We start from the raw sequence: 13,496 nt of genomic DNA, 5'->3' as shown, positions 1-13,496 counted from the left end.
CCATCAGGCCATGTGTAGCCAATCGGATTCATGTGATATTTTCTACCTGCGGTCTGTAATGTTTTTATTTGTTGGCTTTATGTAGGCTGTTTTTACATAATGGCAATAGAAGTTACTTTCAGATTTGGATCATTTTCATTTAGAATTTTGACTAACCACATGACATTGATTTTGAGATATGAAGAGTTTATTATAAATGAAATGAAACTGAAAATCCTAACTGGCACGCAGATCAGTAGAAATGGTAGGATAACTTCGCACTCCAAATGGAAAAGGTTGCCGACTGCTGGTGTAGCGTATTACCGGCAACTTCAGGAGCGTAACGGCAGAATCTGCGAAGGCCAGCAGCAACAGAAGGTGAAGGATCAGGAACAGGTTTTTTTCTTCTGGTTGGGCTCCCGAGTGTCGCAGCGCTCTAAGGCACTGCATCTCAGTGCAAGAGGCGTCACTACAGTCCCAGGTTTGATTCCAGGCTGTATCACATCCGGCCGTGATTGGGAGTGCACAATTGGCCCAGCATCGGCCGGGGTAGGCCGTCATTGTAAATTAAAATTTGTTCTTAACCTCTCTTGGGTAGGGGGCAGTATTTTGACGTCCGGATGAAAAGCGTGCCTAAAGTAAACTGCCTGTTACTCAGGCCCAGAAGGTAGGATATGCATATAATTGGTTAGAAAACACTCAAGTTTCTAAAACTGTTTAAATTATGTCTGTGAGTATAACAGAACTGATATGGCAGGCGAAACCCCGAGGACAAACCATCCCCCCCAAAATGTTTTTTGTTGTTGCCTACCCCTATTTTCAATAGCTATCACTTTTATTATAAGGCCAGGTCCTCCCAGATTGCAGTTCCTAGGGCTTCCACTAGATGTCAAGTCTTTATAAAGATTTTCAGGCTGGTTTTTGGAAAAAAGAGCCAGAAATTGTAGTTTTTCTAGGTGGCTCCCATTTTGGCTGTAGTGTTTCCAAGTGTATGGAAGATAGCGCATTCTTTGGTATTTTTCTCCGGTAAAGACAATAACGATTCTCCGTCTTAAATGTTATCGTTTATTTACGTATTAGGGTACCTAAGGTTTGACTATAAATGTTGTTTGACTTGTTTGGAAAAGTTTATTTGTAACGTTTGGGATTAATTTTGTATGCATTTTGATGGAGGGAAACTGGGTGGATTATTGACTGAAGCGCGCCAGCTAAACTGAGTTTTTATGGATATAAAGAAGGACATTATCAAACAAAAGGGCCATTTGTGATGTAACTGGGACCTTTTGGAGTGCCAACAGAAGCAGATCATCAAAGATATGGCATTTTTTATATCGCTATTTCTGACTTTCGTGTCGCACCTGCCTGGTTGAAATATGTTTTTCATGTTTGTATGCGGGGCGCTGTCCTTAGATAATCGCATGGTTTGCTTTCGCCCTAAAGCCTTTTTGAAATCTGACACAGTGGCTGGATTAACAAGAAGTTAAGCTTTATTTTGATGTATTACACTTGTGATGTTTTGAAAGTTAAATATTTATAATACTGTCGTTTGAATTTCGCGCTCTGCAATTTCACCGGATGTTGGCCAGGTGGGACGCTACCTTCCATAAGAAGTTAACTGACTTGCCTAGTTAAATAAAATTTGAAATATTTATCTCTGGCTCCCTCTTTAGTAATTTGTGTGTCTTAATTTTTAATCTCAGTGGTTAAAGCATCAGACAAACTCAGTAGCCTACATATAGTTGATTTTATTCAAACATAGGGTGTGTCTACATATGGAAAAGTACACATTTTAGAATTTCGACCACTCGGTTGGTGGAAAGAACAGATGACTCTCGGTCAACCAATATTTTTTTTAGTCAAGGACAGCCCTTCTCCATTCATATTTCACCAGACATCAGTACACACCTTTAACACTGTGTTGAGTCATATACATCAATGTGGCGGACATAGCACTTCCTGGTGGTGTGAGTGAGAGAACTATAGACATGTTTATTGTTATTGAGTGGCAGTAAAGGTGTATTGATTAGTTACTAACAGCAGTGGTCCATTGATTAAAGGCTACTCAGCACAGGAAGTGGTCGAGTCTGGAACACCATGTTGTGTGGTGTGACTGCCGCGGCCCACTTCGGGGATGGTTACCATGGTGACGAGCCTTGGGACGCTGTGCGCATCCATTATGGAAGTCATGTGCAGTGAGACAGGGCGATGGGCGTGAAGGGCCTGGGGCCAGGGTGAGCAGCTGTCCCTCAAGCCAGCCCCCGACCACAAAAGAGACACATCTGGAAGGCTAACAGCTGCAGGGGGTCCACTCCATGTTACCTCTGCTAGGCCACTGCAGAGGAGAGACGTGTTGCCTGCAGGGGGTCCACTCTAGTTCTCTTCTATGGACAGGAGGAAAGATTCGCTGCACCTGCGATACAGGACGTTTTTGAACTAAAGCCCTGTCCAACCTAGCTTGTCTATGCTTGTCTATGCTTCACTGTTGTCCTTTATTGCCAATAACAATAGTTATTTAATAACAACAGTATTGATTAGAAAAAGGCATACTGTAGGAACTAGGAAGAGTGTTTACCATACATATGCTCAGTCACAAGAAGAACAAGTCTTTAAGAAACTTCAGAAAGAATAAGAGAATAAACTGCAAATGCTTTTTTAAAAATGGGTCACCGTTTAAGCATCACGCATTGCAGACACATGGGAGAGTAAAAGAACCGTGACATTACAAGGGTACTAACTGTCATGCTCTCAGAGGCTTGAGCAAAATATAGCTCCACTAAAGCAGAGCTGAAGCTGCCTGGGACCCAGGTGTTATCATGTATTAACATGGCTGTGTAAAGTTGACATCAGCTATGAAAACATTGAGTTACTTGCAGTAGGATTACTGGTGGGTGCAGTCAGTAAGCCTAATCGTCTCGAAGGGGAATCCGTTTAGGTCATTAACAGGGGAATCCGTTTAGGTCATTAACCTGTCTGGGGTATGTGGGACGATTTCGTCCCACCTACGTAACAGCTACTGATATTCCAGTGGCGCGATTTTTGAATCGTTAGAAATACTATTACTTCAATTTCTCAAACATATGACTATTTTACAGCTATTTAAAGACAAGAATCTCGTTAATCTAACCCCACTGTCCGATTTCAAAAAGGCTTTACAACGAAAGCAAAACATTAGATTATGTCAGCAGAGTGCCCAGCCAGAAAAAATCAGACAGCCATTTTTCAAGCTAGCATATCATGTCACATAAACCCAAACCACAGCTAAATGCAGCACTAACCTTTGATGATCTTCATCAGATGACACACCTAGGACATTGTGTTATACAATACATGCATGTCTGTTCAATCAAGTTCATATTTATATCAAAAAACAGCTTTTTGCATTAGCATGTGACGTTCAGAAAACGCATAACCCCCGGCAAACTTCCGTTGAATTTACTAACAGTTTGCTAAATTACTCACGATAAACGTTCACAAAAAGCATAACAATTATTTTAAGAATTATAGATACATTACTCCTCTATGCACTCGATATGTCCGATTTTAAAATAGCTTTTCGGATGAAGCACATTTTGCAATAATCTAAGTACATAGCCCGGCATTACAGGGCTAGCTATTTAGATACCCACCCAGGTCAGCATCCACCAAAATCACATTTCCTATAAGAAAAATGTTCTTACCTTGCTTGTTCTTCATCAGAATACACTGCCAGGACTTCTACTTCAATAACAAATGTTGGTTTGGTCCCAAATAATCCATCGTTATATCCAAACAGCGACGTTTTGTTCGTGAGTTCTAGAATGCTTCTTCCCGGTTTCGCGCATGGCGCATTGGCGTGTCAAAAATGTCTAAATATTCCATTACCGTACTTCGAAGCATGTCAACCGCTGTTTAAAACCAATTTTTATGCCATTTATGTCGTAGAGAAGTGATAATATTCCGACCGGGAGTATGCATTGAGCCTAAACAGCCGAATAAAATTTCTCCTCAGAAGCGACTCATGCACGCGCATCATTCAAAGGTCCTCGGAGCATCCACTTACAAAAGGCGATAATATGTTTCAACCTGAGGCTCCCTCGTAAACCTTCAGTTATTTCGCGGGCTCTGAGAGCCTATTGGAGCCCTGGGAATTGTCACGTTACAGCTAAGATCCTTACTTTTCAATAAAAAGATGCAAGACGCACGACTCCTTGTCAGACAGGGTACTTCCTGCTTGAAACCTTGTCAGGTTTTTGCCTGCCATAGGAGTTCTGTTATACTCACAGACACCATTCAAACAGTTTTAGAAAATTCAGAGTGTTTTCTATCCAAACCTGAACAATAATATGCATATTCTAGCTTCTGAGTTGGTGTAGGAGGCAGTTAAAAATGGGAACATATTTTTCCAAAATTCTCAATACTGCCCCCTAGCCCAGACAGGTTAACAGGGGAATCCGTTTAGGTCATTAACAGGGGAATCCGTTTAGGTCATTAACAGGGGAATCCGTTTAGGTCATTAACAGGGGAATCCGTTTAGGTCATTAACAGGGGAATCAGTTTAGGACTCAGTGTTTCCCAACTCCGGTCTTCCAGTACCCCCAACAGTACATATTTATGTCCGGGGTTGCAACAAAAATGTGTTCTGTTGGGAGTATTCGACGACCGGATTTGGGAAACACTGGTTTACTGTAGGTTATAAAAGCACAGACATATGGTATTGATTAGGAAATATGGTTGGAATCCATGAGCTTCTTCCAATATTCCCTGTTTGGAGGATTCACGCATGGTCCAGTTGAATGGGTATACAGTAGTGACAGTAAAGACTCTGGCTGTGTGGGCAGAGAGGAAGACAGTGGAAGACAAGAGCACGTGGCTGTAGGAGCAGAGAGGAAGACAGTGGAAGACAAGAGCACGTGGCTGTAGGAGCAGAGAGGAAGACAGTGGAAGACAAGAGCACGTGGCTGTAGGAGCAGAGAGGAAGACAGTGGAAGACAAGAGCACGTGGCTGTAGGAGCAGAGAGGAAGACAGTGGAAGTCAAGAGCACGTGGCTGTAGGAGCAGAGAGGAAGACAGTGGAAGACAAGAGCATGTGGCTGTAGGAGCAGAGAGGAAGACAGTGGAAGACAAGAGCACGTGGCTGTAGGAGCAGAGAGGAAGACCGTGGAAGACAAGAGCACGTTGCTGTAGGAGCAGAGAGGAAGACAGTGGAAGACAAGAGCACGTGGCTGTAGGAGCAGAGAGGAAGACAAGAGCACATGTCTGTGGGGGCAGAGAGGAAGACAGTGGAAGACAAGAGCACATGGCTGTAGGAGCAGAGAGGAAGACAGTGGAAGACAAGAGCACATGGCTGTGGGGGCAGAGAGGAAGACAGTGGAAGACAAGAGCACGTGGCTGTGGGGGCAGAGAGGAAGACAAGAGCACATGTCTGTGGGGGCAGAGAGGAAGACAGTGGAAGACAAGAGCACATGGCTGTAGGAGCAGAGAGGAAGACAGTGGAAGACAAGAGCACATGGCTGTGGGGGCAGAGAGGAAGACAGTGGAAGACAAGAGCACGTGGCTGTGGGGGCAGAGAGGAAGACAAGAGCATGTGGCTGTGGGGGCAGAGAGGAAGACAGTGGAAGACAAGAGCACATGGCTGTGGGGGCAGAGAGGAAGACAGTGGAAGACAAGAGCACGTGGCTGTGGGGGCAGAGAGGAAGACAAGAGCATGTGGCTGTGGGGGCAGAGAGGAAGACAGTGGAAGACAAGAGCACGTGGCGTCCTACAGTATTTCCCTGAACCTTGAGACTTGCATGCTATAGCTTGAGTCAGCCAACCGGCTTAATCTAGGGGGCGAAGGGGGAGGGGGAGGAGGAGGGAAAGGGAGAGAGGGAGGAGGAGGGAGAGAGGAGAGGGAAAAAAGATGGGGTGAGAAGAGAGGGAGAGAGAAAGACAGGGGAAGAAAGGGAGAGAGATGGAGCAGGCCTGGCAGCGACTCATGGCCGATATATGACAGTTACTTTCATCACACAGAGAGAGAGCGAGAGCACTGCAGCACTATCTCCTCTTGTTCTAATGGAAAATGTGCTGCTCGCTGCTAATATGGAGATACATACACAGAGAGCTAAGAGGGAAGAAGAAGCTATGATGTGTTTTCTGATTTACACTGACTGACTCCAGTCAAGTAAAACCTTCCCAGTCCCACAGGGCAGACAGTGAGAAAGCAGCAGATATACTGTAGATCTGTTTCACTGAGCTGTTATGATTACATTACATCCCTCCTCCCTGATCCCTCCCTATATCAGTCATCTCACCCTGTGATGTGGTCTCCAAGCCATCTGAGGAAGCCGCCCCAGTGCACACCCACAGCTGAAGCATGTATAAACAGTGGTGTGGGCTACGATAGGGCACTCCTTCACAGCATGGCAGAGGTAGAGGTCCCATATTCTCTAGGGTGTGGTGGTGGTGGTGACTAGATGAGGGTGTTTTGGGGTGTGACTGTACCACAGCTCTACAGAACATCCAGTCACTCTTATGTCTGAGTTCAATTGTTCCCAGCCAGCATCTCTTTCATTTAGCCAGTTAACACTCCCCAGAGTACTCCCAAACCAGCTTGTATGTCTCTTTCATTTAGCCAGTTAACACTCCCCAGAGTACTCCCAAACCAGCTTGTATGTCTCTTTCATTTAGCCAGTTAACACTCCCCAGAGTACTCCCAAACCAGCTTGTATGTCTCTTTCATTTAGCCAGTTAACACTCCCCAGAGTACTCCCAAACCAGCCTGTATGTCTCTTTCATTTAGCCAGTTAACACTCCCCAGAGTACTCCCAAACCAGCCTGTATGTCTCTTTCATTTAGCCAGTTAACACTCCCCAGAGTACTCCCAAACCAGCCTGTATGTCTCTTTCATTTAGCCAGTTAACACTCCCCAGAGTACTCCCAAACCAGCCTGTATGTCTCTTTCATTTAGCAAGTTAACACTCCCCAGAGTACTCCCAAACCAGCCTGTATGTCTCGGCTTGAACATGTCTGTGTTCGGATCCAAGAACCTCACTGCCAGTCTGATGTATGTAACCTCCCCACTCTTTCCTTCGACGTGGGAAATGTGTGGTGTGTGTGTGTGTGTGTGTGTATATATAGCAAAAAAAAGTATGATACATGCAATGTTACTGTACTAACAAAGTCCTGTTTTTTATCTTGCAGGGCAAACATTGATGAAGTGGAGACGGAGGTGGTAGAGATTGAAGCTAAACTAGACAAAGTAAGAAATATTTGTTTATCTTTTTAGCAATCCACAGGAAGCCTTTTCAGATATCCTACATCTCCTATTATCCCTGTAGTATAAGCCATATTATAAACTGGCTGGTTCGAGCCCTGAATGCTGATTGGCTGACAGCCGTGGTATATCAGACCGTATCACAGGTAGGACCAGTAGGCTAGTTGGAGAATCTTACTATAATACATTTTCACCCATCAGTATAACACTGTATGCTTGTTGTAAGATTGTCTTTGTTAAACCACTGAGTACTGGGTGCAACTGAAAAGGAAAGCATAATCTCACTCAGATTACTTGCTTAATGTTTCAGCAGCTCAGGTTTGTGTGGACTAAATGTGACGTCGCGGGGCAGGGGAAAAAGGGAAGAGGACTGACAGCATTAGAATGCATTAGACTGGCTTTCAAAGCACTGGGTTACCCTCTAACGAGGGAGCCTGATGCTTTGGGTCATTCTCTAACGAGGGAGCCTGATGCTTTGGGTTATTCTCTGACGAGGGAGCCTGATGCTTTGGGTTATTCTCTAACGAGGGAGCCTGATGCTTTGGGTTATTCTCTGACGAGGGAGCCTGATGCTTTGGGTTATTCTCTAACGAGGGAGCCTGATGCTTTGGGTTATTCTCTAACGAGGGAGCCTGATGCTTTGGGTTATTCTCTAACAAGAGAGCCTGATGCTTTGGGTTATTCTCTAAACGAGGGAGCCTGATGCTTTGGGTTATTCTCTAACAAGAGAGCCTGATGCTTTGGGTTATTCTCTAACAAGAGAGCCTGATGCTTTGGGTTATTCTCTAAACGAGGGAGCCTGATGCTTTAGGTTATTCTCTAATGAGGGAGCCTGATGCTTTGGGTTATTCTCTAATGAGGAAGCCTGATGCTTTGGGTTATTCTCTAATGAGGGAGCCTGATGCTTTGGGTTATTCTCTAATGAGGAAGCCTGATGCTTTGGGTTATTCTCTAAATGAGGGAGCCTGATGCTTTGGGTTATTCTCTAATGAGGAAGCCTGATGCTTTGGGTTATTCTCTAATGAGGGAGCCTGATGCTTTGGGTTATTCTCTAATGAGGAAGCCTGATGCTTTGGGTTATTCTCTAAATGAGGGAGCCTGATGCTTTGGGTTATTCTCTAAACGAGGGAGCCTGATGCTTTGGGTTATTCTCTAAACGAGGGAGCCTGATGCTTTGGGTTATTCTCTGAACGAGGGAGCCTGATGCTTTGGGTTATTCTCTGAACGAGGGAGCCTGATGCTTTGGGTTATTCTCTGAACGAGGGAGCCTGATGCTTTGGGTTATTCTCTAAACGAGGGAGCCTGATGCTTTGGGTTATTCTCTAAACGAGGGAGCCTGATGCTTTGGGTTATTCTCTGAACGAGGGAGCCTAATGCGTTGGGTTATTCTCTAATGAGGGAGCCTGATGCTTTGGGTTATTCTCTAAACGAGGGAGCCTGATGCTTTGGGTTATTCTCTAAACGAGGGAGCCTGAGGCTTTGGGTTATTCTCTAAACGAGGGAGCCTGATGCTTTGTGTTAATACTCCATCTGTTCCGCTTGACCTTGAATTATGTGTCAGGGAGGTTAGTCTGCTGCTTCACTAACATCACTGTTGGTATCCTGCAGTGGGCTCCAAATGAGCAATAATGGTGAAAAGTGCAGAATGTTTCTGTTTGACAGTATGTGAGGGTATAAGGCTATTTGGCTCGTCAGGTGTCATGATATGGTGGTTAGCATATAGTTCATACATACTGTAGCTTACATCTTCTGGTATTAACTGTTGAATAATAAACATACGTCAGAACCATATATCAAGTGTTATATCCAAGTTACTCATATGGGTTTGAATTTGCCTCAACAATGTTAACTCACCAGAAGCCCAAACCACAAGTGTACTATCACAATACAGAGGGCATTACCGTACACCAACATGACTGTCAAACCACTAGTGTACTGCCACAAAACACAGAAGGGCATTACTGTACACCAACATGACTGTCAAACCACTAGTGTACTGCCACAATACACAGAAGGGCATTACTGTACACCAACATGACTGTCAAACCACTAGTGTACTGCCACAATACACAGAAGGGCATTACTGTACACCAACATGAACCCAACTGTCAAGCCACTAGTGTACTGCCACAATACACAGAAGGGCATTACTGTACACCAACATGACTGTCAAACCACTAGTGTACTGCCACAATACACAGAAGGGCATTACTGTACACCAACATGACTGTTAAACCACTAGTGTACTGCCACAATACACAGAAGGGCATTACTGTACACCAACATGACTGTCAAACCACTAGTGTACTGCCACAATACACAGAAGGGCATTACTGTACACCAACATGACTGTCAAACCACTAGTGTACTGCCACAATACACAGAAGGGCATTACTGTACACCAACATGACTGTCAAACCACTAGTGTACTGCCACAATACACAGAAGGGCATTACTGTACACCAACATGACTGTCAAACCACTAGTGTACTGCCACAATACACAGAAGGGCATTACTGTACACCAACATGACTGTCAAACCACTAGTGTACTGCCACAATACACAGAAGGGCATTACTGTACACCAACATGACTGTCAAGCCACTAGTGTACTGCCACAATACACAGAAGGGCATTACTGTACACCAACATGAACCCAACTGTCAAGCCACTAGTGTACTGCCACAATACACAGAAGGGCATTACTGTACACCAACATGAACCCAACTGTCAAACCACTAGTGTACTGCCACAATACACAGAAGGGCATTACTGTACACCAACATGAACCCAACTGTCAAGCCACTAGTGTACTGCCACAATACACAGAAGGGCATTACTGTACACCAACATGAACCCAACTGTCAAGCCACTAGTGTACTGCCACAATACACAGAAGGGCATTACTGTACACCAACATGACTGTCAAACCACTAGTCCTGTCTCTTCCGCCTTTTCTTTTCCCTCCAGTAGGGAAACAGGTGGGACTCTCCTCTCAACAGGAAACACTGGCAGCCCATGTCCAGTTCACTCCCAGTTCTACAGGGCTTTGAGTGATTAACATGAGAGGATAGGATTGGTTGGCCAGCCCTGAGTTGAATCTGGCTAGCAGCTGTTAGGAAATGGCACTTTTCTTGAGAAGAGTATCTTGAGCAGGGTGAGAGTGAGAGAGGCTGGCCTTGACTCAATGTCTTGCGAATGTAGAAAGAAACAACAAACATTGTAGTGAACCATATATTAGGCTACATGTCAAAGTTCAGCTGTCAGCAGTTAAACATTGTGACAGGCCTTTTGGTGACTTATTAGGTTCAAGTCTTCCACCTCTCTGTAGACTTCTAGGAAATTATACTGAACAAAAATAGAAACACAACATGGAAAGTGTTGGTCCTATGTTTCATGAGCTGAAATCAAAGATGCCAGAAACGTTCCATACCCACAAAAAGCGTATTTCTTAAAAATGTTGTGCACACATTTGCTTACTTCCCTGTTAGTGAGCATTTCCCCATTGCCAAGAACAATCCATCCACCTGACAGGTGTGACATATCAAGAAGCTGATTAAACTGCATGATCATTACACATGAGCACCTTGTGCTGGGTACAATAAAAGGCCACAATAAAATGTGTAGTTTTATCACACAACACAATTCCATAGATGTCAAGTTGAGAGGCAGCGTGCAATTGGCATACTGACTGCAGGAATGTCTAACAGAGCTGTTGCCAGAGAATTGAATATTCATTTCTTTACCAATGTCGTTTTAGAGAATTTGGCAGTACGTCCAACCGGCCTCACAACCTCAGACCGCGTGTAACCATGCCAGCACTCCACAACCGGCTTCTTCACCTGCGGGATCGTCTGAGACCAGCCACCCGGACAGCTGATGAAACTGTGGGATTGCACAACCCAATAGTATCTGCACAAACTGTCAGAAACCCTCTTAGGGAAGCTCATCTGTGTCTTCGACATCCTACCAGGGTCTTGACCTGACAGCAGTTCAGCATCATAACTGACTTTAGTTGGCAAATGCTCACCTTTGATAGCCACTGGCACGCTGGAGAACTGTGCTCTTCACGGATGAATCCCGGTTTCAACTGTACCAGGCAGATGGTGTGTATGGCGTCGTGTGGGCGAGCGGTTTGCTGATGTCATCATTGTGAACAGAGTGCCCCATGGTGGGGTTATGGTATGGGCAGGCATAAGCTACGGACAATGAACACAATTGCATTTTATCGATGGCAATTTGAATGCACAGAGATACCGTGACGAGATCCATACCTATAACGACACAAGGCGAGACCCAGATGCAGACACAGGAGGCAGATGGTTTGAGCTCTGGTATTTATTATAATCCAAGGGATAGACAAAAGGCAGGTCGGGGACAGACAAGAGTTCATAGCCAGGGTAGAGTCCAAACGGTACAGGGCGGCAGGCAGGCTCGAGGTCAGGGGCAGGCAGAGCGGTCAGGCAGGCGGGCTCAGAGTCAGGACAGACAAGGGTCAAAACCAGGAGGATGAGAAAAAGAGAGACTGGGGAAAAACCAGGAGGATGAGAAAGAGGGAGACGGGGGAAAACCAGGAGCTGAGAGAAAACCGCTGGTTGACTTGGCAAACAAGACGAACTGGCACAGACAGACAGAAAACACAGGTATAAATACCCAGGGGATAATGGGGAAGATGGGTGACGACAAGCACAAGGACAGGTGAAACGAATCAGGATGTGACAATACCAGATACTGACTTTTTTTTTACCCTATATTTTTTTAAAGGCATCTGTGACCAACAGATGCATATCTGTATTCCCAGTCATGTGAAATCCATAGATTAGGGCCAGATTAATTTATTTAAATTGACTGATTTCCTTATGAACTGTAAATCTTTGAAATTGTTGCATGTTCCGTTTATATTTTTGTTCAGTGTAGTAATGTGACTTGTGATCTTTCTGTGTGTAATATTGCCTGTGTGTAGCTGGTGTAGAGGAGTCAGGCACAGGACAGCAGATGTGAGTAATAAACGTAATTTACTCAAATATTCACAAATACAACGCAAATATGCGAGCCCACAATAACGGACCGTATTACAAACAAACAATCACTCACAAATAAACATGGGGGAACAGAGGGTTAAATAATGAACAAGTAATTGGGGGAATGAAACCAGGTGTGTAAGACAAGGACAAAACAAATGGAAAATTAAAAGTAGATCGGAGATGGCTAGAAGGCCGGTGACGTCGACCGCCGAACGCCGCCCGAACAAGGAGAGGGACCGACTTCGGTGGAAGTCGTGACACTGTGTATTCGTCAGTGTGTGGATTGGAAGAGCTTTTTGGCAGTTACAGTAGATCCTGGCCTATGCTAAACCATAGAGTAGATACATCAGTTGATAGATGTATCTTTGTAGTTATAACCAACAAGTCTTCATAGTTAAACACTCTGGTTTTAATTCCCCAGTCCTGGACCACATTTTCCCCTCAGTGGTGACATGCGTGTTTAGTTGCATTCTTATGTCACGGGTTAACATGTGAGAATGTTCTCCACCACACCACACATTACCATGGGTGATACAGTATGATCATGGAGGGGGCTAAAACCAACATGCAACCGTAGGACGCACGTAATCACCAAGTGTGGTGAGCATGTTTTTAAATGTAGAAAAGGGTTAGGTGGGAATATGATGTAGGGATTTGCTGTGGAAAGGGAAAAATATGGTATGCTACAAGAGCATCTCAGTGATATAATCACATGGACGGCCCATTCAAGGTTTTTATCTCACCAGTCCATTTACAAGCCAGAGAAAGTCCCTCTAGTGTACACAGTATTTAAGAATGGAATCGACTTGTATGTAGCGAGATATATAATTTGATGCTTGGTATACAGACCCTACTTTCTTCTACCTACCCCCACACACTCACTCATTCTCTCTGTCTTTCTCTCTCTTCTCTCCTCTCCTAGCTGGTGAAGCTATGCAGTGGGATGATCGAGGCAGGGAAGGCGTATGTCAGTGCCAACAAACTCTTTGTGAATGGGATACGGGACCTGTCCCAACAATGCAAGAAGGATGAGATGATCTCGGTGAGGTTTAGTTGGATCCAGAATAAAGTCTAATTTCAAGTCTATTCACCAATCATCTATTGGTTAGGTTACAGCCTCATAACCTTGTTGTTGTACACACTGACTGAATATCAATCACATACTACACATACTGGTACATTTATGTTTTCTGGATATTTAAGGCTCATCACATAACTTGTCTCCCTATGTACATACTACTAAACTCAGCAAACAAAGAAAC

General features: G+C 44.5%; 1 protein-coding gene across 2 annotated transcripts in view; it reads left to right on the top strand.

Annotated features, from left to right (window-relative positions):
* Positions 1 to 13,496, top strand: part of LOC115165613 (arf-GAP with coiled-coil, ANK repeat and PH domain-containing protein 3-like) — a 108,629-nt gene that overhangs the window by 45,108 nt on the left and 50,025 nt on the right. Inside the window, exons 2-3 of one of the 2 annotated variants that reach the window (XM_029718836.1) lie at positions 7,138 to 7,195; positions 13,157 to 13,276. In XM_029718836.1, coding sequence (XP_029574696.1) covers positions 7,138 to 7,195; positions 13,157 to 13,276 — 178 coding nt within the window. The remainder of the gene's footprint in view (positions 1 to 7,137; positions 7,196 to 13,156; positions 13,277 to 13,496) is intronic. The other variant, XM_029718837.1, reaches the window with a different exon arrangement.

Source organism: Salmo trutta, chromosome 28, assembly GCF_901001165.1.
Source record: "Salmo trutta chromosome 28, fSalTru1.1, whole genome shotgun sequence".
NCBI classification, from domain to species: Eukaryota; Metazoa; Chordata; class Actinopteri; order Salmoniformes; family Salmonidae; genus Salmo; species Salmo trutta.
This window is presented reverse-complemented; position numbering and strand designations above follow the sequence as displayed.